Here is a 24,754-nt window from a genome sequence, read left to right on the forward strand (position 1 = left end):
ATTTTTTTTAATTGAAAGGTTTGTAACGACAAATTATTATCTGAGCACCTTTGCCCTATTTATTAGACATATGAAGTAGCTAGTTATTAGATGATTTGCACACGATACATTATTGGATCAGATTGTTTTAATATAAAAAACATATTTAAACATGGCTAACAAGTTCTAATAGAAAAACATTTAATATCAAGTTCTTAATATAACTTCAATGTTATTTAATTATCTCGATAAATTTAAAAATAATGTAAAAATATATTTTGATTCCAAGAAAAATTAGGAAAATATTTTTTTAATATTAAAAAAACATATTAAATCAACCAGAATTAATTTGTAAATCCATGACTTGGTTAATGAAAGGTTGATAATCCTGTAGAAAATAAATTATGAAATACAATTCCGAACCAACCTAATATTGAAGAATAAAATTGAATATAAATCAAGTAAAAAATAAACACAAAAAAACAACTCAAATCAATCCGAGTTAACTTGTCAAGCTTACTATTTGGGTTATGTAACTAGGAAAACCCTGTAAAAACAAACTAAAAGAAATTATGAAACTTAATTCTCAATTAACCCAACGTTAAATGATAAAATAAATAAATAACCTTAATCAACTCGGGTTAACATATTAAATTCACGATCCGGGTCACGAGACCAAGACAGAACAAAAAAAAATTGAATAAATTATAAAGTTTAATTTTCAATAAATCTAATATTAATATTCAAAGATAAAATAAAAATAAAAAATAAAAAACAAGCAATATTCTAGGGTACAGTACTATTTTGTATTTTGCGAGGAGATAACAGTAAATTCACTTCTTGATGATAATAGAATCTGTGTTTATATTGTTTTTTAATTGAAAGTCTTCAGTTGCCAAAATTTGACTAATTGAGTATTTATATTGATTTTTCTCCCCGTCTATACTTCAACCATTAATTTCAAAATACATGGATTCTCTTTAGAAGTATGGATTTTATTTGTATTTTGCAAATGAAGAGAATTTTATTTAAATACAAAGAAATGAGTAGATAAAGAGGTGGTATAGTGAGTGGGATCAGCAGATGGGAAGATTTATTCGATTTATTTGTATTTTGCAATATAAACTCTTTAATAGAAAAAAAAAAACAGAATAAAAATATTTTAACCAACTCCCCTGATAAGAATGCTTGTATTGACTGATGATTTCTTGAGCTTCACTAATTTCAAGTCTCGTAACGATTTCAACTCAGGTGTACATTCCCCACTCTTATCTTCTGCTGATCAACACGTTTGAGGATGATAACAAAACTTAAACTCAGATTGCATCAATCAAAGAGCTCATATAACCAATAACTAAGTAATTACAGTTGAATAGGACATGGATTACTGTGGTGAGAAACGCACATCTATGCTACAACAACAAGATGTAGCCAGGTTTAAGCCTGGCTGTAAAACCTTCTACGACCCTCTTTCGGTACAACAAGTGATAGTATCTGTGTTTCTAATCCAAAAGTGCACACACCCACATTCGATTTTACAAGAACAAAATACAGGAGCAAATAAAAAAAGAATTTTACAAATAACTATCTGCTTATCGTAATCGTGGAGATTGGTGGTGGGATGGCAGCGGGGAGGCACTGGCCGTTGGAATCACAGGAGAGCGATGGTGTCTCATTGGGGACTGTCGGACAGGAGTCTGAACTGTTTGATGGTCTAATTGGATGTTTTTAACTGCACCTTTTGGGGATTCAATTTGCTCCAGTGTTGCTAATACTTCTGACATTCGAGGCCTGACTTTAGCTTCAGTGCTTAGGCACTGTAAAGCCAGGTTAGCAGCCATGAAGGCTCCTTTCTGAGGATATTGTCCCCCCAATTTGGTGTCCATAATTCGGAATAATTTCCTTTTGTCACCCAGATACGGTTTCACCCAGTCTACCAGATTCTGCTCCACACCCACCTTAGATTTATCAACAGCGCGTCGCCCAGACAGGAATTCCAGCAATACAACCCCGAAGCTGTATACATCACTTTTGGCTGTCAACCGACCTGTCCAGAAATGGAAGTTTTGTTACACACAAACATGACATAGGAATTCCCTGAGCAAGAAATATTTAAAAACATGCATGTACAAGATCAGTTCCAAGTGAACACTAAAGATGTTGACCATAGATACACTCATGTTAGATAATGAAATCCAGCCTTTTTCAACAACTATGTTTAAATGAAGCAGTGCTTTACTGTAATGGGCTCTCATAACCGATGCTAATGATATGCCTGTAAATCAGTTATAGTCCCACCAAAGGGAGTCATTCATCATTTTTTGCATATAGTTGCTGTTTCAAAGATTTGACCCCACTCAAACATGCAAATATACAAAGAAAGAGAGCTCAGTCCCTTTAAAGCTTGAATCTTTTCAGGTAATAGCCGGGCTTCTTCTCCGGGGATACTGACATGGCATTTTTACTTAATGTCAACTGACCAATCATTTTCTCTAACCATCAAGCTTTCCCCCACTTGGACAATAGAAAGAAACCTGGTCATTACAGAAGAGGCCTGACCTAGAAGGGCGAGAAGCATCAGCATGGTCATCAGAGATAAGAATGGCTAAAATGGTCTAGCATAAATAGCAAAACAATCAGACGCCTTACTGTTTTATCACAAATACTAACCTAGTTCAGAAGCACAATGGCAAGAGATTAACATAAATCATTACTGGTTTCAAAAGTGGAAGGAAACAGCAAAAGCCTTTAATTAGGACAGGCATTTTACAGACCTGTAGCAACGTATTCAGGTGCTGCATACCCATGAGTACCCATAACTTGAGTGGACACATGAGTCCTATCACCAGTAGGGCCTGCCTTGGCCAAACCAAAATCAGAAAGTTTTGCATTAAATTCCTGCAAACCAATGCATCGTTAGCAATGAAAATTTATTAAATCCAATGGGATGACATTACTGGTACAGGCTAGTGACAAGGAGAAATTATATTCTTTTTTCTAAAGAAACAAAATTATTAATTCATGCCCTTATTAAGCATACCGCATCTAGTAGAATATTAGATGCCTTGAAGTCACGGTATATGACTTGTGATTTTGCATCATGAAGAAAAGAGAGTCCTCTGGCAGCACCTATGGCCACTTTGATTCTTATCGCCCATGAAAGTGGCTGTGGTCCTCCTATAAAACAATATACAGAATTGAAGGTTACCAAGTTTTCATAGTTGCACGCACAAGGACTTCCATGATTTCCAGATATTGTTGCTTGTTAGCTTGTTTATGACAATAGGACAGGGAAAGTCATGGTAAAATCTCATAAGAGATATATAAAAAAAAAATTGCGAAATTGTCTGAGCGTTATAGCAAGAATCAAAACCTTGGGAAAGAAGTAAAGATGCATCACAGCTTGCATCAAAATCTTGGGAAATAGGAATAGATGTGAAATTAAAATGCAATGAAACAACTTTCTTCCCTTAAGGTGGCTCAAGAAGTCTTCCAAAAAAAAATACATATGACACTTTGGCACCTATTATCATAAAATCACTATAGCAAAAACCCAAGTCTGAATCAAGGTTTTAGTGATTGCGCCTGTTTAAATATATAGACTATGTGAACCCATATCACATAGAAGTTTCAAATCCCCGTACCTCAGATATTCATATGGGCAGCCAACTCGTCCTTGATCCCCAGGGAAAAATTGGGAGTGTATGATATCCATTTAAATGAGGAATGTCCCAAGAAATTTTGGCGAATCACAGTCCCTGACTCATCCTTGTTGCTAACACAGAAACATATCCATAAAGGTGAGTGGCTGGTAAATTATGCCTAAGGGTTATTGATTGTATAGCCTATGATTCATTGACAACTGAAGAACTATAGCGTGAACGGAGAAACCTGATTTCATTTAGTAGACAGTGTCTCCAATTCGATGTGGCTGGTATTAACCAAAAGGATCAGTCTGAGATAGATAAGAGAAAAAAGGACATAACTAGCCTCATATCTGGCTGTATATCTAACAGAGGAAACAAAAATTTGTGGTCCTAAATTTTTGTCATTTTATTCCCCATGGAAGCAAACAAATTAATTCACCGCACAAGTTAAACAGATTCATTTATTTCTATTCCATGAACTAAAACAAAAGAGGGGGAAAGGTTGTTAATTTCTATTTCTCAGCAAACACAAAGCATAGGGGTCAAGTTTTCAAGTACAAGCATTACAAGCATATAGGAGGACAAGTTATAGCACACGAGGCTTCCAAATTAATTCTTTGCATTGGATTACTTACTTCTGAACAGATGATTCTCTAAGCTCCCTTTAGGCATGAACTCATAGACCAGAAGCCGGTTCTCACCTTCCAAGCAGTATCCAATCAATTTAACCAGATTTGGATGATGAAGTTGGCCGAGATAATTAACTTCTGTCTGATACCAGCCAGCTATTAGTATGTGAGGAAAGGACACTTCAGTTTGAAAAACTACTAAATTTAATAAGAGAAAAAACCTACCAACCACTCCTTGTGGCCTTGGAAACCTTCAGGTTTAAGCTTCTTGACAGCAACAACCATTCCCGATCCAGGCTTTGCAGCAGTAAGAGTGTGTTCATCAATCCATCCTTTGAAAACATAGCCAAAGCCACCTTCACCCAGAAGACTGTCGGGACGGAAGTTTCTGGTAGCATTTTTTAGCTCATTGAATGAGAAAGCTTTTAAATTTGGCGATGACAATATTTCACCTTCACTCCTTGGTGTAGGAAGACATTCACTGCTCCTTCCACTGTATGATGGGATGGTCAGACTAGATGGAACTGAAGAATGGCTGGTTCTGCTGGAAATTCTTGAGGCTCCTGGTAGTAGCAAGAGATAAACGAATCAAGATTTTACTGGTGTGGTATATATATACCTATACAGTATGTTTATCAATCTCCAGCATTGCACCCATCAAAACTACACAGGCTGTCAAGGCTAATAAAACAAGTTCTTTAAGCTTCTAATTGAAATCCTTGGACAATACAGTATGCTTTCCAATGATGACATTATAAATCTTCAAACTGTACAGAACAGTTTGAAAAAAAGAGTCTTTCACGTATATTAACAGCACATATCCCTTTTGACTCTATCGTTCAGAAGGTGAATTGTTTGCAATTAAAATGTGCTTCAAAATAACTAAGAGGAAAAAGAAGGGAAAGAAGGGAATGCTACTTAGCACAATTTAAGTGCAAAGCCATGTCTCATTCTACGTGGATCCTACCTTCGCTGTTGTAATGGCACGAAGTAAACACGCACAGTTATCAAGTTGGACACAGTCACTTAAATTCATTTATCACCGTTCTTCACAGAGATTGTGCTCTAGTCAGCCAACCAAAATCATATGCAAATGTTCCAAATCACAGGTATAGGACACAAAGTTGCTTCTTAAAAGAAAGATCACACACATTAAAATGACGAGAACCATCCGCATCGAATTATCCTAAAGTAGACGAAGAACCCAAAAATGAAAAAACAGCAAATAACATTAGGGTTCACTTCGAATACTAATCAAGTAAAACAGAATTGATAGACAAAAGTTATATATCACACAGAAAGCTTAAAAGGGTTCTTTTCTTTTTGCTTCACAAACGGTAAGCCAAAAGCAGTTGCGGGTAACAACTGAATGAATCTGAGCTGGAAAAAAATAAAAGGCCAAATCCAAGAAAGCTAGAAGATGCAACGACAGTAAAGCTAGAAAAACAAAATGCAAAGGTGATGTTACCAGGATTATGTGAGCTCTGGGTGGAATCTACTTTAGCAGAAGAAGAATCTAAGCAGTTGCCCATCTGGTAAACCAAAGCAAAGCAAACAACCGCTATTTCCCCTTGCCTTCTTCTTGTCCTGGTGTTTTAGTGAGCAAAACAAAGAAATAACCACCATATCATATCACATGATAATAAGATGAAGATGAAGACTTGTAAGTGGTTTATTTTTTAGTTTGGTAAAGTAAAAATACTAAAAAAAGAATATTACTATAATATTATCTTGATTGATTAAAAGCAGATGGAGATGCAAGAAATTCAATTAGTTCTTGAAAGAGATAATAAGAAAGAAGAAAGGAATTACCTTAAAAAATTATAAAACAAAAGGAAAGTGGAAAAGAGGACGACGTGTTGTTATTGAGGACTGCGGAGGAAGAAGAAGAGAGAAGAAAGAGTCCGTCCCTTGGTGCCCGCTTGCTAATGCTTGGTGTGTTGTAGACACGAGCAGTACAAAAGCGTGAGCCGTTCACCAATGACGTGTATGCCACCATGACCTTCCTTCCGCTTTCCTTCCTCTGTAATTCACAGCAAGGCACTCCCCCCTTGCTTTTATTATACTCCTCGTATCCATGATATCATTCGATATTCTCCAAATTCTCTGAAAAAAAAAGAATTATTCATTACGCACCATGACCAAATGATCCAACTGGTACTTCCTCTTTTGGGTAATCAGGTGAGACTAGATGCTTCTAGGTTAAATCCCGTTGCGGTTAGGATAAAAAACAAAAAAAATCTAGATCGTAGAAAAAAACAAGCACATAGACCCGGAGGAAATTCGGATATCTGATAAAAAAATATATGGTTTAAATTAAAAAAAAAAATAACAAAAACAATTTAGATGATAAAAAAAACAAGCAAATAGATATAGAGCAATTCACATCTGATAAAAATATAGTTTTAATTTTAAACAAAAATAATTAAAAAAATATTTTTTAAAAAATAAAATATAAAAATAATGATATATTAAATTAATTCATGGTTAACTTATTAAATTTGCGATGTCAGATATTATATAAATCAAATTAGAATATATTATGAAAATCAATTTTAAATAAATAAAATTTTTTTAAAAAATAAAAATTATTAAAATAATAATATATTGATTGTTAAAGACTTCATGGTTTAAATTTTCTAGACATATTAAAAAAATTAAAAAATAATAATAAATGATGAGATTGGAAAAAGAAAACGTTAAAAGGAACCAATAAAGTGTTGATTTAGCGGTTAAAACACTGTTATATTCCTATAAGAATGAAAACATAAGTTCGATTTTCAGAAAATGCATTTATTGGAAGGGACAGCCACGAACCTTAAACGAGACTAGTCACCCCTTTAAAAAAATATGAGATATTTAGATAAGACAAAAAAAACACTCAAAGTAAAAAAAAAAAAGAACAAAGTTTACCTGAAAAAAACGAAACAAACAAAAAAGTAAAAATAAAGTATAGCAGAAAATCAAAAGAACGAACAAGAGCTAGTGATAACTGTTTGGCAACAATTTTTTTTACTTTCATTTCTAAAATGTGAAAACTTTTTTAGTTTTTTTTTTTTTTAAGAACTTTGAATCTCAATTTTTTTTACGTGGAGTTATTGGGATCCAAACTCATATTACCAGAGCATGATAAACATGGATGATTCTTCTTCTTCTTCTTCTATCATTTCATTCTGGTTTGAAATGTTTCCATTTCTCTTCCTCCCTTCTAAAAATTCACTAAGCTTTTCCTCGTGCTTTCTCTCCTTTTCTATTCGACTAGCTTAGTTGCTTAACTTTTTTTATTATTATTTAAAAGTGTGGTTATGGTTGTTTTTTAAAATATTTTTTATACTGAAATGTATCAAAATAATATTTTTTTATTTTTAAAAAATTATTTTTTAGATCAGCACATCAAAATGATCCAAAACATATAAAAAAATTATTTTTTAACAAAAAATAAATAAATTTTTATATAACATGATTTACACCACGTTCCCAAAAAAATGCTTTCAACTATTCAAAATATTTGTCGTTCGTTCTTCACATTTTTTTTAAAAAACAGTTGACTGTTGAGACTTGAGAGATATTTATCCTTGTTTTTTCGAACTCTTTTAAAAGTTCAATTTATCTATTTCTCGTTTTCCAAATTGTTTTAAGGATTTATCCCTTGCTTCTCTACTTTCTGAATTCAATGTCTTTATTTCCCTGGCGGTTCGGAATTGATCTTGTTAAATGGAGTGTATTGTTGTTTTAATCAAATTTTTTCTCTTTTTATATATATAAAAAATTTTAATATCAACCAGTTATTTGATCATGCTTGTTCTCAAAAATAAAAAATGATGCATATATTTAATTAAATAAATTAAGAATTATCCACGCAAGTAAAAGCTGTTAATTACAAGTAAAGGCTAAACTAAGAAAATTAAAAGATAAATATAAATTAAGATACTTGATCTTGTAACACGAAATGTGTATCCAGCCGTATTTAGTAATTTTGTTTCTTTTCATAATTTTTTTATTTAATCAAACGATTATTCGTGCCAATAAAACGATATCTATCCAATAACTTTTTTTTATTTCATCATTTAAAATATCATGAGGTGATCATCCCATACTTACATTTAATCAATTAATTTAATATAATTAAAAAATATATCTCTAAAAAAACATAAGTTTAAAAATTAGTGATAAATAAAAAGAATTGAGATAACTCGAGTTATTTTTTAAATAAGTGAGAAGAATTATAGAGAGCAAATAAAAATTCAAACGAGCTCGATCTCTAATTAAATAAATGTTTGGTGATGAGACTGAAAAAAATAAGCTTTAAAGAAAGGAGAGAGAAAAACGAGCAAATCTCTTAAACATTGGTTAATCTTTAACACTCGCAACTTGTGAAATCCTAGACCTGAATCAATCAAGAAGTTTAATTCATAACTAATTTAACATTGAAGGATGAAATCAGAAAAAAAAATCAATTTGAAAAAATTGTCCGAGTTAAAAAAATAATAATCAAAAGAATTAGATTAAATATGGTAGGACAAAAAAACTTAAGGGGAATAAAATTGTAGAAAAAATCTATTTAAAAAATTCATTTCAAATAAAAAAAATAGCAATAAAAAATGATGGGGACAAAATTTGAAAGATGAAAAAAATAAAAAGAGGTGAAATTAAAAAAGAATTCAAATTTTATAAGTTATTCTAAATAAAACAAGCAATAATAAAAACAACACAAACCAAATCCGAATAAATAAAAAATTAAAAGGTTGTTTTAAAATTTAAAGAGACATGCGTGAAAATTGAGGAAAAAAAAAATTATCAACGCTAAATCAGAAGATTATTGGCCACGTGCGTTGTCTCATAACAAAAAAGTCACTAAGATAATTCTAACGCCATCACAAAAGTTGTGTTTGGTCAACAAAAGGATGAAGAGGTTGCCCACGTACTCACATGTCTAATATTATTTATATTTATTAGATTATAAAATTACCCCTAAACTAACCTGAAAATAAGCAAAATACCAAAATGCCCTTGAACACAAGCCAAAGAAAAGTCAACTTTTATGGGTATTTATATCATTTTATCATACTTAGAAAAATAAAAATACAAAAAATCCCTAGTAATCAAATTAAAAAATTTGAGATTAAAGGTATTGTAGTAATTCGCTATTCATACAAAAAATACAATTCATGTATGCTCTATCAATATTAATGGATGCTTATATAAAAAGAAAATATTACCCCAATAATTAGTTATTTAATTTGTCTTGAAAATGATAAAAAAAATAATTTGCCCGATGTTTTTCTCAATATTTTTAGAGTGTATTATAATTTTTTAACCTAGGGTGTTTGAAAATGGGCAAAAGAGAGGAGAAAAAAAAAAGGAGTAATCCTGCACGTATTTTTATCTTATCATAACTCAATATGCCAGCCTGCCCCACCTAAAAAAAAACATCTACAAAGATTCTGACGAATATTTCCCAAAAAATCAATACCTGTCAGCCAGTCAACTTCTAACACAGCCCACAACAAATAAAAACTCTCCATAAAAACCAATAGAATTAAGCCATCGTGACAAGGACGATCCACGTTCTCCGTCGTCAAGCCCCCCCAAGTCAGCATCCCTTCAACGCTAATATTTTCTGACCGATTCGAGCTTCAACGTATTTGAAAGATTCTCAAACTTTCAAAGAACAGTTGCAGAGACGGCCATGGGATGCTCCTCAGGTTCAGCCACCGTTAGTTGATCGAGAACGAGTCATTAACATCTTGAAGTGACCATTCTTTAAAAAGGAGATTTGTGTATGACTTCAAGAGGTACTGTTACGAGGGGGAAAGAAAACTGCCGCATGCATGCTTTTCCCTATTAAAAAAAAGAAAGAAATGAAAGAGAAGTTTAAATGCCAAGTCAAGGAGGCTCATGTCCCAGCCATCTCTTGCTCAGCACGTCAACTAATACCAATCACCTCTTGCTATCAATCATGATCCGTAAACTGGGCCAGGTAATGTTGCAAGAAAAATGATTAGCTTTCAAAAAATAAAAATAAACTATAACGTATATTTGCATGAAACAATTGTTTATATAGCTTCTTCCATCGCTTAGGTTGCAGATGCTCTGCTCATCCTACTCCTTTGGTTCCGAGAAAGACAAGAAGCTTTTTTATCCCTCTCAAAGAGCTTGTACCCAACTTCATAAGAAATAAAATAAAATTATCGCTTGATCTTCAGAGCTTGGCCTGTAAACCTAAGCAGTTGCAGAGTCGTCCCTTGAGCTATCTCGAAGACTCAACCTGCAGCCCTTTAAGCAGTTGCAAAGTCAGACTGGTTAAAGTTCCTTTTCTTTTCTTTTCTTTTGTGCGAAGATTGACTTAATTATACATGAATGAGACAAAAAGAAAGATTGAGAAAACCTTCTAAGATAATATTCCGTTCAAGGAGGAAAATGTTTACAGAATAAAGGAAAGAATGGTGGGATGGCCAATTAAATATTATGGTGCCATAAGCCACCCGGCCCCTCGAAGCCGGGAACCTGACAACAATCGATCTACGCCATAAATCAGGGGATCAAGCAGCAGGCTCGTTTCCATGTTCTCCTCGGCCTCGTCAAGTAAAACAAAACAAAAAAAATAAGGAATAATTACAAAAAAAAAAAACTTAAAAAATTACATCATACATTCTAAATCAAATAAAAATTTCAAAAGAATAAAAAAATAAAATCGTGCATGAGAAATGACATATCTTACTCTCTCTTGTACCAGTTTCTCTCTATCCTATAATCTTAATCTCTCTTCTTTAATTTGATCCAAATCTGAACCAAAAAAACAAAAAACTGTTTAATGCTCAAGTTTTTTTCAAAACCCTAAGAAATTAAACCCAAGTGTATGTGCTTGCATTTGGTTGATGGGAGAGACTGTGGAGTGTGTCAAAGGAGATTTGGTTTAGCAGATTGGTTCAAGGCTGGAGCTCAAATCTTCTCAGAGGGTGGCCTTGATTGCCTTGGCAACCCCAGCCTCATTCATGCTCAGAGCATCCTCGCAATATTTCAGGCTCAAGGCTGGAGCTCAAATTGACACTTTTGTTGACAGTAGATAATATCCACTACATTTGCAGCAAGTCTATACATGTGCTAATAGATACAGTTTGTGCTCTAATTAGAACTTCTCTTGTAGCTCGTCTGATGGGAACTGTTCTTGGGGACATCTACCCTTCTATGCCTGGTTGGCTTATAATCTTAATACTAATTAGATCTTCCTTTGCATGTATTGATAAATTATTATTGTTATTATTAGCAATAACAAGGGACTGCTTACTTGAAGGGTTAAACAATTTATATGTTTCTAGGAAAAAGAAGCATTTTATAGTTTAAGGAACAGGAATGCATTGGGCATTCGAGGCTGGGAATTCACGCTACTGCAGATATTTCAAATAAAAAACATTGCAAAAACGATTCATTTGCCAATGAAACTTCGTATGAAAACGCCTTGTTTTTTTTTTTTATATATATAATGAAAAAATACCCAGGCGATGCAATATTTTGAAAGTAGCAAGAAAAATTTAGGATACATCTCTTAATTTGAATAGATTCAATAATTTTGATTAATTTAATAATATAATTAAGTAATATAGTAGAAATCAGAAACTAAAGATTAAATCATAGTTTTTTTTTATAAAAAAACATGCTTATCTGTTAAAAAAAGAAGAAAAATCAGACCATCACATGCAAGGCGCGCGACTGCTTCTGTTGATCTTTCTGTCAATCATATCCACAGAAGCTCCATTATGATGAGCTAACAAATAGTACTGAGGTAATGAAAAGCAACAACTCCATCCACCATATCCAGCCAGCTGAACAATAAGATTTTATGCTAATAATAAACATCAAATAATTGGGAGTGACAGAGGAATTTCGTCTCGGCAAGGTTTTGTTACAAGAATCAAGATATTAAACCAACATTCCTATGGTATTTCATCAATCATACGAGAGGTGATATCCACAGCTCTAACCAATCCCATGATAAATCCTAAATTGTATAGCAGAACCCAAAAATTGATCAAGAGATTTGAACACCCGCCAATCACCACAAAGAAAAAATGGCACCGATACCTAATTCTTTGGAGTATTAGTAATGGACGAGGATGCGGTTTTTGATATCTGAGAATGTCTTCACATCTGCTCCCCATAACCTGCTTACGCATATAATGCAAGGATTATGATCCAAACCCAAAACATCTTAAATGCTTCTGAAGTATCCATAATGTAATTTTTCTTTTAAATTGGCCCAAATCGACCAGGGCTAGGGAAAGAACGAAATGCATATGCAAGACCGATAAGGGTGGCAATGATGCCAAATACCCATTTACCCATCTATATTTATCCGTTAAGGCACTAAAAGATAAATGGATATATGGGTAAGGTCTAGCCCGCCCACATTCATAAAAGTTTTATTGGATTTGGTATGGCACCCACTCAACCCAACTTAAAATCACAGCCTGAATTACAAATGGAGAGAAGCATGGGAGAGAGCAGAGCTTTTATACTGTTTTCATTTTTGTCCTTGTCAAAAGTTTATTTTGGTCCATGTGTTTTACAAATAGTCTCAAGTGGGATTTTCTTGGCCGTCATACTTTTAATTGCTAGATTTAGTTCCTGTACTATTTTTTCCTACATTTAGGTCCCTGCATCTCAAAAGGTTTACCTTTATTAATATAGCTAAGCTTGGTCAAACCAGTCAGATTTGGTCAGCCCAGTCATACATGGTTATAATGGAAATCGTAAAAACTACTTATCCAATAAGAACAAATTAAAATGGGTTAAAGGGTATAGGTACTCATTTGAAAAATAACCTAGTCAAAATGAATAAATGGGTGGAATATTTCGCAACCCGTTCATACCCTGCCCATACCCGCCCATTTGCCATGTCTAATAAGACCATATAGTGCACTTACCAGCAATCAATCCCAATGGCATTGGCCCCCTGCTTATCTGCCTTTAGATCGTCCCCAACATGCACTGCCTTGCCTGCCTCTACACTTGCTTCAACTACAAAAATGCCAAATACTTAGAAATGATGATTATTTCCCAACGTTTTCTTGTGTAAGGAGCAGAATAGTGGTTTCAGGACTCTACCGTAGAAATTTTAAGGCGCATCCCACAACCACAAATAGACTAAATGGTCTTATATGACATACCTAAAGCAGCTTCAAATATCTTGGGATCTGGTTTTTCATATCCAACCTCTGAAGATATGATTAGAGAATCAAACCTGTGAAAAAAAAAAACAGCACATGTTTTAAATATAAGGATGTTCAATTCTTGATAACCCCAGCCATCTCATTCCAGTTATCACACTCCAGCCATTTCCTATATGCCACCACAATTATTCACTCACAACTGGCAACAACAACAAAATGAGTTTCTAAAAGTTTCTTTTCCTCTAGACTAATTCACAACAAGTGCCAAAGCCTCAAGGACAGAGGGCTCAACATTGACTGCACAAGGGAAAGGATAAAAGAATTCAGATTACAAAGTACTCTAGAAAAAGGCAGGGAGTGCCATCAATGTTCTATTTACAAATGTAGGTCAGGTTGAGATGGAATTCTTTCGGGCCTTCTAAAGAGTATCAAGTCTGCCATCATTGTTGAATACCTCATTCATGAAGAGAGCTACTCAACTGTAAGAATACAGAAAAAAGAAAGAGGAAAAACAAATGCTTACAGTTCAATAACATTTAGGTCCTTCAATAGCTTCCTTAACCGGGTGTCGAAATTGGACACGACGACCACCTTAACTGCAACATTACTCACTGAGTTAGGAGTTAGGAGTGGCAATTCATTGTCAAAATCTGGTGGTTAATATTGTTTGTGGTGCTAGACAAAGGATAATAGTTAATTAATATAACCTCCAGCATCTTTGAGAAGGTACAGTGCTTCATAAGCTCCATCTGGAAGATACCAGGCTTCGCCATTTGCATAGTACTGAATAAAGAATCCAATGGGAGTTCAGATGAAAGCCTCTAAAATATCGACCAGATTAAATCATGACCTCCCCTATACAGTTTTCTGTTAAAAACAATTATTTGCACACTTTTGCTTCGGGTTTTATTAATGCCTAACAGCGGAGACCATGTTGTTTTTCAATGCACTAAAATCAAGAGATACTGAAGTTCCAGCACTAAACTTTTTGTTGACCAAAAGTTCAAGGATGTTCACTATGTTTTAGCCAAAATTATTTGCATTTCCATGGGTGACGGGAAGATAAGAACCACGCATGTGCACTTTCTTATAATCTGTTTTAACATTATGATAACTTTAGGCTGCTGTCATGAAATGTTACCTTATAGACTTCTTCAAAATAATCATTGTTGGTGGAACCAGTGGCTTCAGAAACAACAAGTTTCCAAAATGGCCGCCCATCCCCCTGTCAACACACAAGCAGAGAAGATGTTATAATGGGCTTCAGTCAAAGCTTCCAATGTATCAAATAAATTGAAACTACTTTTAAGACAAATAACAGATGACCAACAAAGAAAAGGGAGTGCAGGATATCTAATCAATGTGTTAAAGAAATGTGATGTGGTCTATCAAAATGAAAAAAACTTACCAAGAAATGATAACAGTCATAGTAATAAATTGTAGGTTTCAGATAGTAAAATGCATGTTTTTCACTTCACACGGACCTCCATGGTGGGAACATAATTCACCAGTTTTAAGTTAGAATATTCTCTATTTACCACTGAATATGAAAAGATTGGAAAAGTATATTTATTTGAAAATTTTAGTTGCCAACAAAATCAGAAGTTAGGGAGCCTTTGGATAGCTATTTTTACTTTTTTAAAAACTTCAATAACATGTCAGCATTGGAGTGTTTATGAAACCAATGCATGCCACATAAAAATGCAGCAGAATCTGCCTTCATCTACATCTCGCTTTAATGAGTAAAACAGTCCAGCAGAACTACCGAAGCAGAAAAAAAGAATGATTGTGCATGAAGGAAGCATAAGGTGTGAATAGTCACTGATAATTCTCAGCATGTATCTAGATTACTGTATCTTTTTGCGGTTCATATTCAATATAATATATGTCGCATTTATTTGTTCAGAAAACATGTTTTATAGGAAACATAAAGCAGTCACAAACAACTTATTTAGGAACTAAATTAAGACACGGGAATTGCTAACTAAATGATAGCACAAAAAAAGAGTCGGAGATGCTATATGGTAAGGCCCAAAAGGAACATATTTAAAACACCAGGCAAAAACATCAAGAAGAGAGCAACAATGCTCCCAGTGAACTAAAGCAAATCGATGCAGGTTTTCTATCATTGATAATAGAGAAGCAATGAACGACACACCCATTACAGAAAAGAAAAATGACCTGGTAACGGAGTTTTTCAGGCCATGGAGCAGCGAAAGCTCTTTTAAATCCTTGCTTTATATCAGCAGAACTTGCAGTCAGACCTGTAACCATGATAAGAGTCAGGTTGGAAAATAACTTGCAAGGAGAGCAGAGAAAAGAGTTGAGATCAAATTTTTATGACCAAGTACAAGATAGTATTACATAATACATAATCAGCCAAAAGCAGGGAAGCTAGCAATCCTTGAAGAAGAGATCAAGATCTCGTGTATGGCATTTATTTCACTCATACCAAGTGTTCCTATTTCCTAACCCTGTATAAATCCATTTCAAATCCACTACTTAAGTATCAAACTATTGAGTGTGTTAAAAAGCCTATTTGTCTTTACGGCCAAGCCTTGCTTTTCAAAAAAATTGATTTTTTTTTGTTTTAAATTAATTTTTAATTTTTCTAGTGTTTTTTTTTTTATCATTTTAATGTGATGTTAAAAATAAATTTTAAAAAATAAAAAATATTATTTTGATGAAGAATACCGCAATTACAAACACTACCCAAATCCCCTGCTGCCAATCACTTTACTCTAATCCAGAAATAACATATTGTCCCCAACGTAAAATAATAGGAGTAATAGCATAAAAAGAAACGGAAAAAAACCATATTTTCTTCCAATGGAAGCGTAAGTTTCTTCAACAGGCCGTGTCAATTGCAAAAGGGTTCCACCAGCATCCAACAATAACGCATCATATGCTTTTTTAACAGACTCTGTAGCTCCTGTAATGTGAAGAAACAAAGTGAATGAATCTGATCGGGTTATTGAAATAGTGTACCCATTTATATATGTGTGGTAATAAATAAATAAAACACTAGAAGAAAGGAAGAGTGATCAGACCAGCAGAGTGGATGGGCATGGAAGAAGAGCTTGATAGCTTCAATTTGAGAGGTTTCAGAGCTTTAAACAATGCGCTCCCATGAGAGCATTTCGCGAAGCAAGCTTCCATTTGGCCACACAGCTAATTTTGGACGATGACTACAAGGAGTAGCGGGCTTTGCCTTTTCGATATTCATTCATTCATATATAATGCATTTTCCACACTCTCCGGTCCCTTTTTATTTATGAATTTCCTTTCTTTCCAAAATGATTTCCTATCATCTTCTATAACTGCTAGTCACTTTGCTTATGCCCTCTCTCTCTTTTAACCTTCCTTTACATTCTAATATTTTAGGCATGATTACCAAAATCTCCTTCTAAAAAGATTTTTCTATCAAAAACAAATCCGTCAAAATACTTTTGTACCGATAAAACCCCCAGACAGGATTTTTATTTTAAAAAAAATTAAAAATCTCAATATTGAATTTTCACTTGACACCACTAACCCGTTTGAGTTTTTCGTACGAAAAGATTCCTTTCAAGTTTTATAAAACAAAAATATATTTGAAATAAGTTTTTTTTATTACTTTTTTTCAAATTTTTTCTTCTTATTTTGCATATAAAATTAATAAAATAACTTAAACACTCTCCCTTATATTTAGATAGTGTAATGTATTTAGATATTGTAGTAAATGTTTTTAATTTAAAAATATATTAAAATAAAAAAAATTTATTTTTTAAAATTTATTTTTAATATTAGCACATCAAAACAATCTAAAATCATAAAAAAATTATTTTAAAAAACAAATTCAAATTTTAAAGAAATACAATTTACTACCTTAGTGTTTAGAAACGACTAAATTATGCAAGTGGTGGCTGTGAAAGAAGAAGAGTGGAAAATTGTTTGGCACCATGGCTTTCAAGGGATTTTCCGAACCTTCATTCATATCCATTTTTGTGAATGTATAGTCACAAAAATTCATTCCGTCTCTCTGCTTGTGCATGTGTGGTAGAGATTAACCTTCCCAGATTAGCATGCATAATTATTACACTTCTAAGAACAGCAAAAGCGATACATAAAAGAAAAATATCAAAATTTTGACCAGCATACTCTCAAACAGTTAAAGAACAAAACATTCTCTCTTCTAATAAAAATAGCCATCCAGCCTACTGCGCTACAGGAAAGGATTGAGGGTATAAATGGGGAAACAAAAAAGAAAAAGACTGTTTAGCACTTGCAGCATTCTTCACCAGCATTCTTCACCTAACAAATAATCTGGAAAAGCAATGCCTTCTCCCTCCTGGTAAGTCTGGAATACCAACACCAGTAAGCCAAAATCGTTTAAACCACAGGAGTTGAGTAAAATAGCAAAAAAAGACCCCAAAAATTCTGACTCATTGATCTAATCAATGGTTATCAGCTTCGCCGATGCCATTGTAGTAATTCCTCTCCCTCTTTTCCCCCTTCTGCAGTTGAGGTTGAAACTCAAAACTAACAATTATTTGCGGGATGAAGTGCAACTCGACCCGATTTCACTGACATCTCGGAATCCCTTTACCATATCATATAGCTGACTATCAAAGACCATTAGACCATTTGGTAAGGAGAGATGAGCATCACCTCTTTGTCAAGATTACTTGGCCAAATACATCAGACATCCAAAGTCATTACCATCAGCTACAGTGCAAAACATAACAAATCTGTCATCACTCACAAGGCAGCTGACATCTCTTAGATTCTTGAAAGAGCTGGAGGAAATCACATAGAAACCTTTTTTCTCTTTAGTGGATGTCCCTGCACAGTTGATAAAAAACCCATCAAATAACTTGCTCGGATTCTGTAAATTATCATGGACCTATCAAGTAGTTTTATGTCAAAGCTTCATGCCCATTGAGATGCATACACCCAGCCATCCACCTTGACACATTGTAAGTGCATACACTGCCATACACCTTGATAAGTTGTAGCAAATAATCATGCAATCAGAAGTTCGATATGAACTAAAGATTCTTAACAGCAATCTTAAAGACTACTGTATATTTTACATTATTTACACAACAGCCAAAAATCTCCATGGAAAATATTTTGTAATAGTTATTGATGAGTGTAAACTCAATGCCATTCAAGTTTAATTAGGAGAGTCAAAGACCAGTGATTTCAGCCTGTTACAGTTACACAATTCAACTATAACTCACATGCAAGTCATGTTGACATCAATTTTGCCCTGTAATTAAGAAATCAAATCAACAACCAATTAAAGAAAAAAATTGCATGACCAAAAACCTATGCCACACTTTCAACAACTGTAATACACATTTTTTCAGTTGGAAATTTTCCAATTTGGATTTGCAAGGAAGTTTACATGACGGTTGCACCTGGCCAAAAATTAAATTTACATGTGGAACTGTAAGTGCACACAAATTCTTAGGAATGACAGTTGGGGGGTTGGACACAGCCTCTATCCCCCAAGCCAGCAAGAAAAAGAAAAAGAAAAGCATTGTTTAGACAACAACCAGATCCAATAGACAGTTTGATTGGAAACTCAAAGAATTTACCTAACAAAATATGTCATCAAATGTAATGACATTCGTGTGAGGATTTTAGAGTTACCTGATGTATTAATTGACACTATGAACTTGACTCAATTAATCACATTGCAGCAAGTGACAGGTGTTGTCACAATGCATGCAATCCAAATATCAGGATCCACCACTGGACCAATACAAAAGATTAAAAATTAACAAAAAATCCATGGAATCTCTCTTTTGCTATTATTGAATGGGTTTCTTAGTCATTTAGTCCTATTATAAAATCAGTTCAAATTCATATAAAAAATTGCCCATAACTAGCCAGTGATCTGATAACCAATAGAAACAGCATGCCACGCCACAATCCCAGTCTAAGGATGATACTAAGGATTCTGCCAGTGAAAGCAGAGTCCAACTGATCCTGAAGAAAGACAGAGAGAGATGAAGAGGAGAGGGAGTAGAGTAGTATATCCTTTATCTTACCAGCCAAGCCATAACTGCCAAAACAAATCTCAATTCATCAAGGAACGGGCGGAAGTGATGGGAGCGCGCGATGCCTGAATAGCTTTGCTAGTGCTCGGCGTTCACAATCCTGCATCGAATCAACAAAAGATGATTAACTCATGCTAATTGTTTATAATTCTTTTCCATTGATAACCTCAAACAAAAGGAACATGAGAAATAGACTGCCAACAAGAGATAAAGAATTCTATTGGTGACAATTGTTTAGATAGCCAAAACATGTCAAAATACAATGATTTCACTAGTAGATTTCTCAGACAACAACAATAAAGGGAGCACGGCATGCATTCTCATTAAAGTTGCTTATGGACACATCCTCAGCGAATAAAGAATAACAACTTTGCTGAGAGATACTGTGCCCCTGTAAATAGCTACAGTAAGATGAGAGACTTTTATGAGAAACAACATGCCTGGATAAATTGACAAGCTAAGATAAGGGAGTGGCTGCTCAGAGTTCCAATGAATGCACAGTTACCACTTGCATGCTGCATGCTTTGACTTGTAATATAATCAGTCACACATACTAGTGGATTTGTTAGCAATATATCATCACCTTGAACATGTTTAGGTAGAATGGTTTATTGGGATTCAATCTTCTGAGTTTCAAGTAGGTATATGCAAAGCTCAGTTGATCACGAGAAGTAAATCGATCAACTTCATTGAACCAGAGGCATGAAAATAAATTTGACATTGGTGTATGGGCCCGAACAATAAATGAACCTTCAGGCACATCTGCAAAGCATACAAACCAAACAGCTGGATTGAATTGCAGAAAAGAAAAGAAAGGAGTGGATTGAAGAGGGTGTAAAATAAAGGGAAACCCAATCTCGCAGACCAAAACAGACACCAACATACGTACAACTTGGTAGAGGAGTATTCGGATCTGAAGGGTCAAATTTGCTGAGGCCATCGGACTTGTAAAAATTGAACTGTTCATCAATGGCCGTTTCATTGTACTTATTTAGGCGCTTATTTTGGAGCACCTCCTCCCAAACACAGTGACGAGCATAATGATTTGAAATGGCATATTCTGATCTTGTTCGCCACAAAAAGTATTCAATTATCAGCAATGGATCAGCATTAAGTCGCATCTTACTGTCAAGCCAAATTGAGTATCTGGAAAGGGAGTGTGAATGAATAAATAAAAAACTACATTATGGATCTTTAGATTGCAACAACAAGGTAAAGCCTACAGCTGCAAACCAGATAATTAAATCATGGTGTGATAAATACCTCGAAGAAGGGAAGATGCGATGTGATAAAAATTTTGGCACCTTGCCGGTTCTCCGCATGTCCTTGTATGGCAAGTTCCTGACAACAACTACTCTCCATAGACCAACAAATCCTCTATTATCTAGGACATGTCCATCTGAGGCCAACTTGGACAGTGTTTGCTCATCCACAAACATGACAAAACAAACATTTTTCTTCGAAAAATCACTGATCTGAAACAAACAAAAGCGGAAATCATGATCGAAATCAACATCCAAAGGGGGCTTCATACACACTACAGTAATTCACATTATGTCACTTTTATCAAACATTTTACTGCCACTTTTTTGTGATATTATAGCTATTATTGATATTTTTCTTTCAATACATTTACATTGAAAGAAGCAGTTATGTTGTCTGCCTGGGATTCAATTAAAATAAAAGGGAAAAGAAGACATCTACTGATAAGAAAACACACTAGAATTATACACCAATAGGCAACTAAATTTGTTAGCTGGAAAACGTTCCATTTTCTAGCATCACAGTGTCAGCAGATAACACAAGATTTCATATGTTACATATCAAATAGACAAGCTCACATCAACTTATAAATAATTCCCAAAAAGTTCACACATCAGAGGGGGAAAGCAAGAGCAAATAAGCAAACCTGGAGTTGGATGATTCTTCTGTTTTGTATTGCCAAAGAATACCTCACTTCTATTACCTTTCTAATTCTCTTTAAGCTAGTAGAATGTCTTCCAGTACAATGTTATCTTAGCAAAATTGTCATTGACTCTATACCATAACTTCTGTTTCCAATTGACTTTTGATAGAATAATAAATATAATTAAATGAGAATTATGATTAATTTGATCAGGAATAACAAATGATGTATAGGTGTAAAAGCAAAATCCAGCTATCATAAGAATGAATTTATTTGAACCAAAGCTGTTAAACATTGTATGTAATGAACAAAGAAATTTAATAAGTAATTTACTCTTTTGCTCGTAGGCCTCCTTAGAAAGTCAGAACTCCCGAAAATGCAAGAAGATACTGCAACCCGACAGGTGCTCATGTATGCCATGTCCTTCTCATCAAAATCGAATCCAGTGCTTGGAAATCCAGGAGGTCCTTTAACAAAACCACAATGAAGAGTTTGATCATGAGCATAGAAAGACTTCTCCCTTTCCTCAAGTTTCTGATGTCCTCCAAATCTAGATTCAAATGAATTGACCCGCAAGGGTTTCTCTTCCATAGCCACATACTGGAGCGAAAATTGGGTAAAATTTCCCGAGTCCTTAGGTTCAATAAGATAATCAACTGTTTCCGTAAACCCAATTTCACAAGGAAAATCTGAAAGATCAAATTGACGGGGGTGGAGGAGCATAGGGTCAAAGAGAAGAAATTACTCGCAAAAGATGCCCAAACTCAAAAAAACTATATTATTCAGTCATGGGTAACACAAACTATAATATTATTTGTGGCATTTGCATTAACACAATATCAAAAATAAAGTCAAGAGTTCTCAGCCATGCATTCTACATTATATCAGTGCTCCCTAGGGTAGCTGAATTCTTCAAGCCTCTACCTCTAGTCTGAAAAAAATTTCTTCTAAACCCTCTTATGTTTGTTATCCTCCCGAGTCCGAAAAATCAGAGAAGATAACTTGGATCAGTATAGCAATTCAATTATAAGTATCTGGTGGTTTGCAGAGCAAATGCATAATTTTGCCTCGAATTGAATCACAACTAATTATGAATCCCGGAGCACAAAAAAGAAAATCAAAATGACAAAAAGCACGATCTGGGATTTCTTTTGAGGACATTATTGTACAGGAGAATAGGGTATCTCTTGGGATTTAACAAAACAAAGGCCTTAGATGCATTAAAGAGTTGAAATTCATCTTTAAATCTAAGAACATACTTATAAAATTTAAATGTTCTTAACATAAAAAGATCAAAATAATGAGCGATTAAAAAGAGCATTTCCCTTACGCTGTATACGTTTCTTGCTTCCTGGTGCTTTTATTACAACACCACCAAATCCAGAGTGTTGTAGTTGTTGCTGCTCTACTTCCTTATTATTTTTTTTCACATCACCGGTGATAGGTAGTTGGTGTGAAGATGAGATGCCACTTTCCATGCCACCACCTACAAACCCAGCCAGCCCAGGAAGGAAAGGAAGGATTTAAATGAATAATTATGGAGTCATGGCATTGTTATTATAACAGGGAAGGGAAAGGAGCTTACCACGACCAACAAGTGTAATGAATTTGAGGCCAAACAGTGCAAAAGACAATAAGCAGAGTAGCGCAAGCAGTGAGAGCCACAACCTGAAACTGAGCGCTACTCTCAAAATCCGACCCAACCTCTTTCCTCGGCGAGGACCCACCGCAGGTAACAATTTATGAACACCCATTTGGTTTGGTTTGGTTTGGTTTCTGGATGGAGGAATGGACTGGAATGGATAGTATTAATTATAATAGCATCATGATCTATGCGACGCCCAAAAAAATTCAAGATCAAATCGCAACATGCATGCAAGCAAGGGTAGCAAATAATGGAGGATGATTTATAACCATTACCTCTTCCAAGATCTCTCACGACTCACCAAGCCATTAAACAAGTAGCCATTGTTGTTTCTTTCTCTTTCTTTTTTCTATGCTGTTGTTTCTTCTCCTCTTTCCATTCTGTGTGCATCAAATTGTTATGCAAGATCATGACATGTAGGATAGAGGCGTTTTATTTTACTCCATGTGAAAAGAAGAATAATTCGTTCAATAACTACAATTCAGTCCCCAATGTACAAGTATGTTCACAAGTCAATCCTCTATGTTTAACATCTTGCAGGATTTCCCTCGAGTTTTCAGGATTTCACTAGTTTCACGCGTTTATCCCTGTCTGGCCCTCCGTCTCCTTAATGTAGCGGAAATGAGTCTCGAGTGCAAGCACGTGCATCATTAACTGCGCTTTTTAGTTCTTTAGGAGACGAGTTACGAGGGCGCTTGGAGTGTGACAAGTGTTTTTATTTAAAAATATATTATAATAATATATATTTTTAATTTTTTTAAAAATTATTTTTAATATCATAATATTAAAAAAATATAAAAACATTTTATTTTAATAAAAAAAAATTTTAAAAAAACACCTTACATACATATAATCAAGAGTCATCATCATTTGAATAAAAAAAATTAAAAATTAACAATATATCTTTATCATATTATATGAATTTGATTAAATTAATCCCTTGTATTTACAAAAGATTTTGGCCAAGTCAACCTTTATATTTTCGATTTTGGATTTTTAAAAAATATATTTATGTACATGAATGTTGTTAGGCTAACCAAAATTCATCAATCGACCATTTATCACTCATCCTTGGAAGAATTATTAAGGTTTTGAGATATGAAAGTTTTTAGACACGTGTCGTCATCTTGTGTAGTTACTTTTTTTTCTCTTGTGTTTTTGCAACCCTTTATAATATAAAGCCATTTTCTCAGAATTTTTCTGTGGCATTGCAGAGGCCCTGTAAATACTAGAATTGTTGGAAGTCGACACCAAGTGATTCTCCAATTCTCTCCATCTTCTGTAGACTCAGCACAACAATAGGCTCTTCTCTTCTAGGCATGAACAAAATGCTGAACATGATCAGACAAAAAAAGATCCCCAATTCTGTCTCGTCTAGCCCCAGTACTCTCAACATTTTCTCAATGTGCGACTCCTTTCTATCTATCCGGTTCCTCTATTCAAGAAAATCAAGGGTTCTTCCATCCAATTTATAATTTGTGTTTGACAACATGCCATGAGTAGACACATGCCTGGTCACATGTCAACAATTGACAGTGGATTGAACAAAAAATAGATCAGGGGACGACATTTAGAAACTTTCTTTAAGTGGGGGACCAGTTTAATATATTAAAAATGTTACGTTAGATGAATTTCAAGCAGGGTGATGATAGAACAATGCATTCTAAACAGTAATGGCTGAAAATCAGAAGATGGAACTTCTGCAGTCATAATTGGGGATCTGGGAGG

General features: G+C 34.3%; 3 protein-coding genes across 10 annotated transcripts; all 3 read right to left on the bottom strand.

The window, feature by feature from the left end:
* Positions 1-1,300: 1,300 nt before the first annotated feature.
* LOC7459048 (probable serine/threonine-protein kinase PBL3) lies at positions 1,301-6,486 on the bottom strand. Of its 4 annotated transcripts, none has more exons than XM_024610881.2 (7): positions 6,068-6,486; positions 5,724-5,842; positions 4,481-4,818; positions 4,262-4,397; positions 3,020-3,156; positions 2,754-2,877; positions 1,301-2,533 (listed from the first exon to the last, which is right to left on the bottom strand). In XM_024610881.2, the coding sequence occupies exons 2-7, from the start codon at positions 5,785-5,787 to the stop codon at positions 2,472-2,474; spliced, it is 861 nt and encodes a 286-aa protein (XP_024466649.1). In that variant the 5' UTR covers positions 5,788-5,842; positions 6,068-6,486; the 3' UTR covers positions 1,301-2,471. The 4 variants fall into 4 exon arrangements, with proteins under 4 accessions (XP_024466649.1, XP_024466648.1, XP_024466647.1 ...); XM_024610880.2 differs by having other exon boundaries at positions 1,301-2,538; XM_024610879.2 differs by having other exon boundaries at positions 1,301-2,026; positions 5,724-5,787; positions 6,068-6,482.
* A 5,593-nt stretch (positions 6,487-12,079) lies between these two features.
* Positions 12,080-16,766, bottom strand: LOC7474233 (uncharacterized). The gene is made up of 9 exons (XM_006378348.3): positions 16,476-16,766; positions 16,241-16,357; positions 15,607-15,689; positions 14,567-14,650; positions 14,133-14,208; positions 13,949-14,021; positions 13,423-13,496; positions 13,180-13,273; positions 12,080-12,417 (listed from the first exon to the last, which is right to left on the bottom strand). Exons 1-9 carry the CDS (start codon positions 16,582-16,584, stop codon positions 12,354-12,356), a joined length of 774 nt encoding a protein of 257 aa, XP_006378410.3. The 5' UTR covers positions 16,585-16,766; the 3' UTR covers positions 12,080-12,353.
* A 740-nt stretch (positions 16,767-17,506) lies between these two features.
* LOC7459050 (probable hexosyltransferase MUCI70) lies at positions 17,507-23,582 on the bottom strand. Of its 5 annotated transcripts, none has more exons than XM_052456365.1 (9): positions 23,296-23,569; positions 22,967-23,157; positions 22,712-22,867; positions 21,715-22,070; positions 20,739-20,950; positions 20,365-20,621; positions 20,059-20,237; positions 19,467-19,575; positions 17,507-18,249 (listed from the first exon to the last, which is right to left on the bottom strand). In XM_052456365.1, exons 2-8 carry the CDS (start codon positions 23,133-23,135, stop codon positions 19,504-19,506), a joined length of 1,401 nt encoding a protein of 466 aa, XP_052312325.1. In that variant the 5' UTR covers positions 23,136-23,157; positions 23,296-23,569; the 3' UTR covers positions 17,507-18,249; positions 19,467-19,503. The 5 variants fall into 5 exon arrangements, with proteins under 5 accessions (XP_052312325.1, XP_052312323.1, XP_052312324.1 ...); XM_052456363.1 differs by having other exon boundaries at positions 22,967-23,174; XM_052456364.1 differs by having other exon boundaries at positions 23,302-23,568.
* Between the last annotated feature and the right edge of the window lie 1,172 nt (positions 23,583-24,754).

This window comes from Populus trichocarpa, chromosome 10 (assembly GCF_000002775.5).
Source record: "Populus trichocarpa isolate Nisqually-1 chromosome 10, P.trichocarpa_v4.1, whole genome shotgun sequence".
Lineage (NCBI taxonomy): Eukaryota > Viridiplantae > Streptophyta > Magnoliopsida > Malpighiales > Salicaceae > Populus > Populus trichocarpa.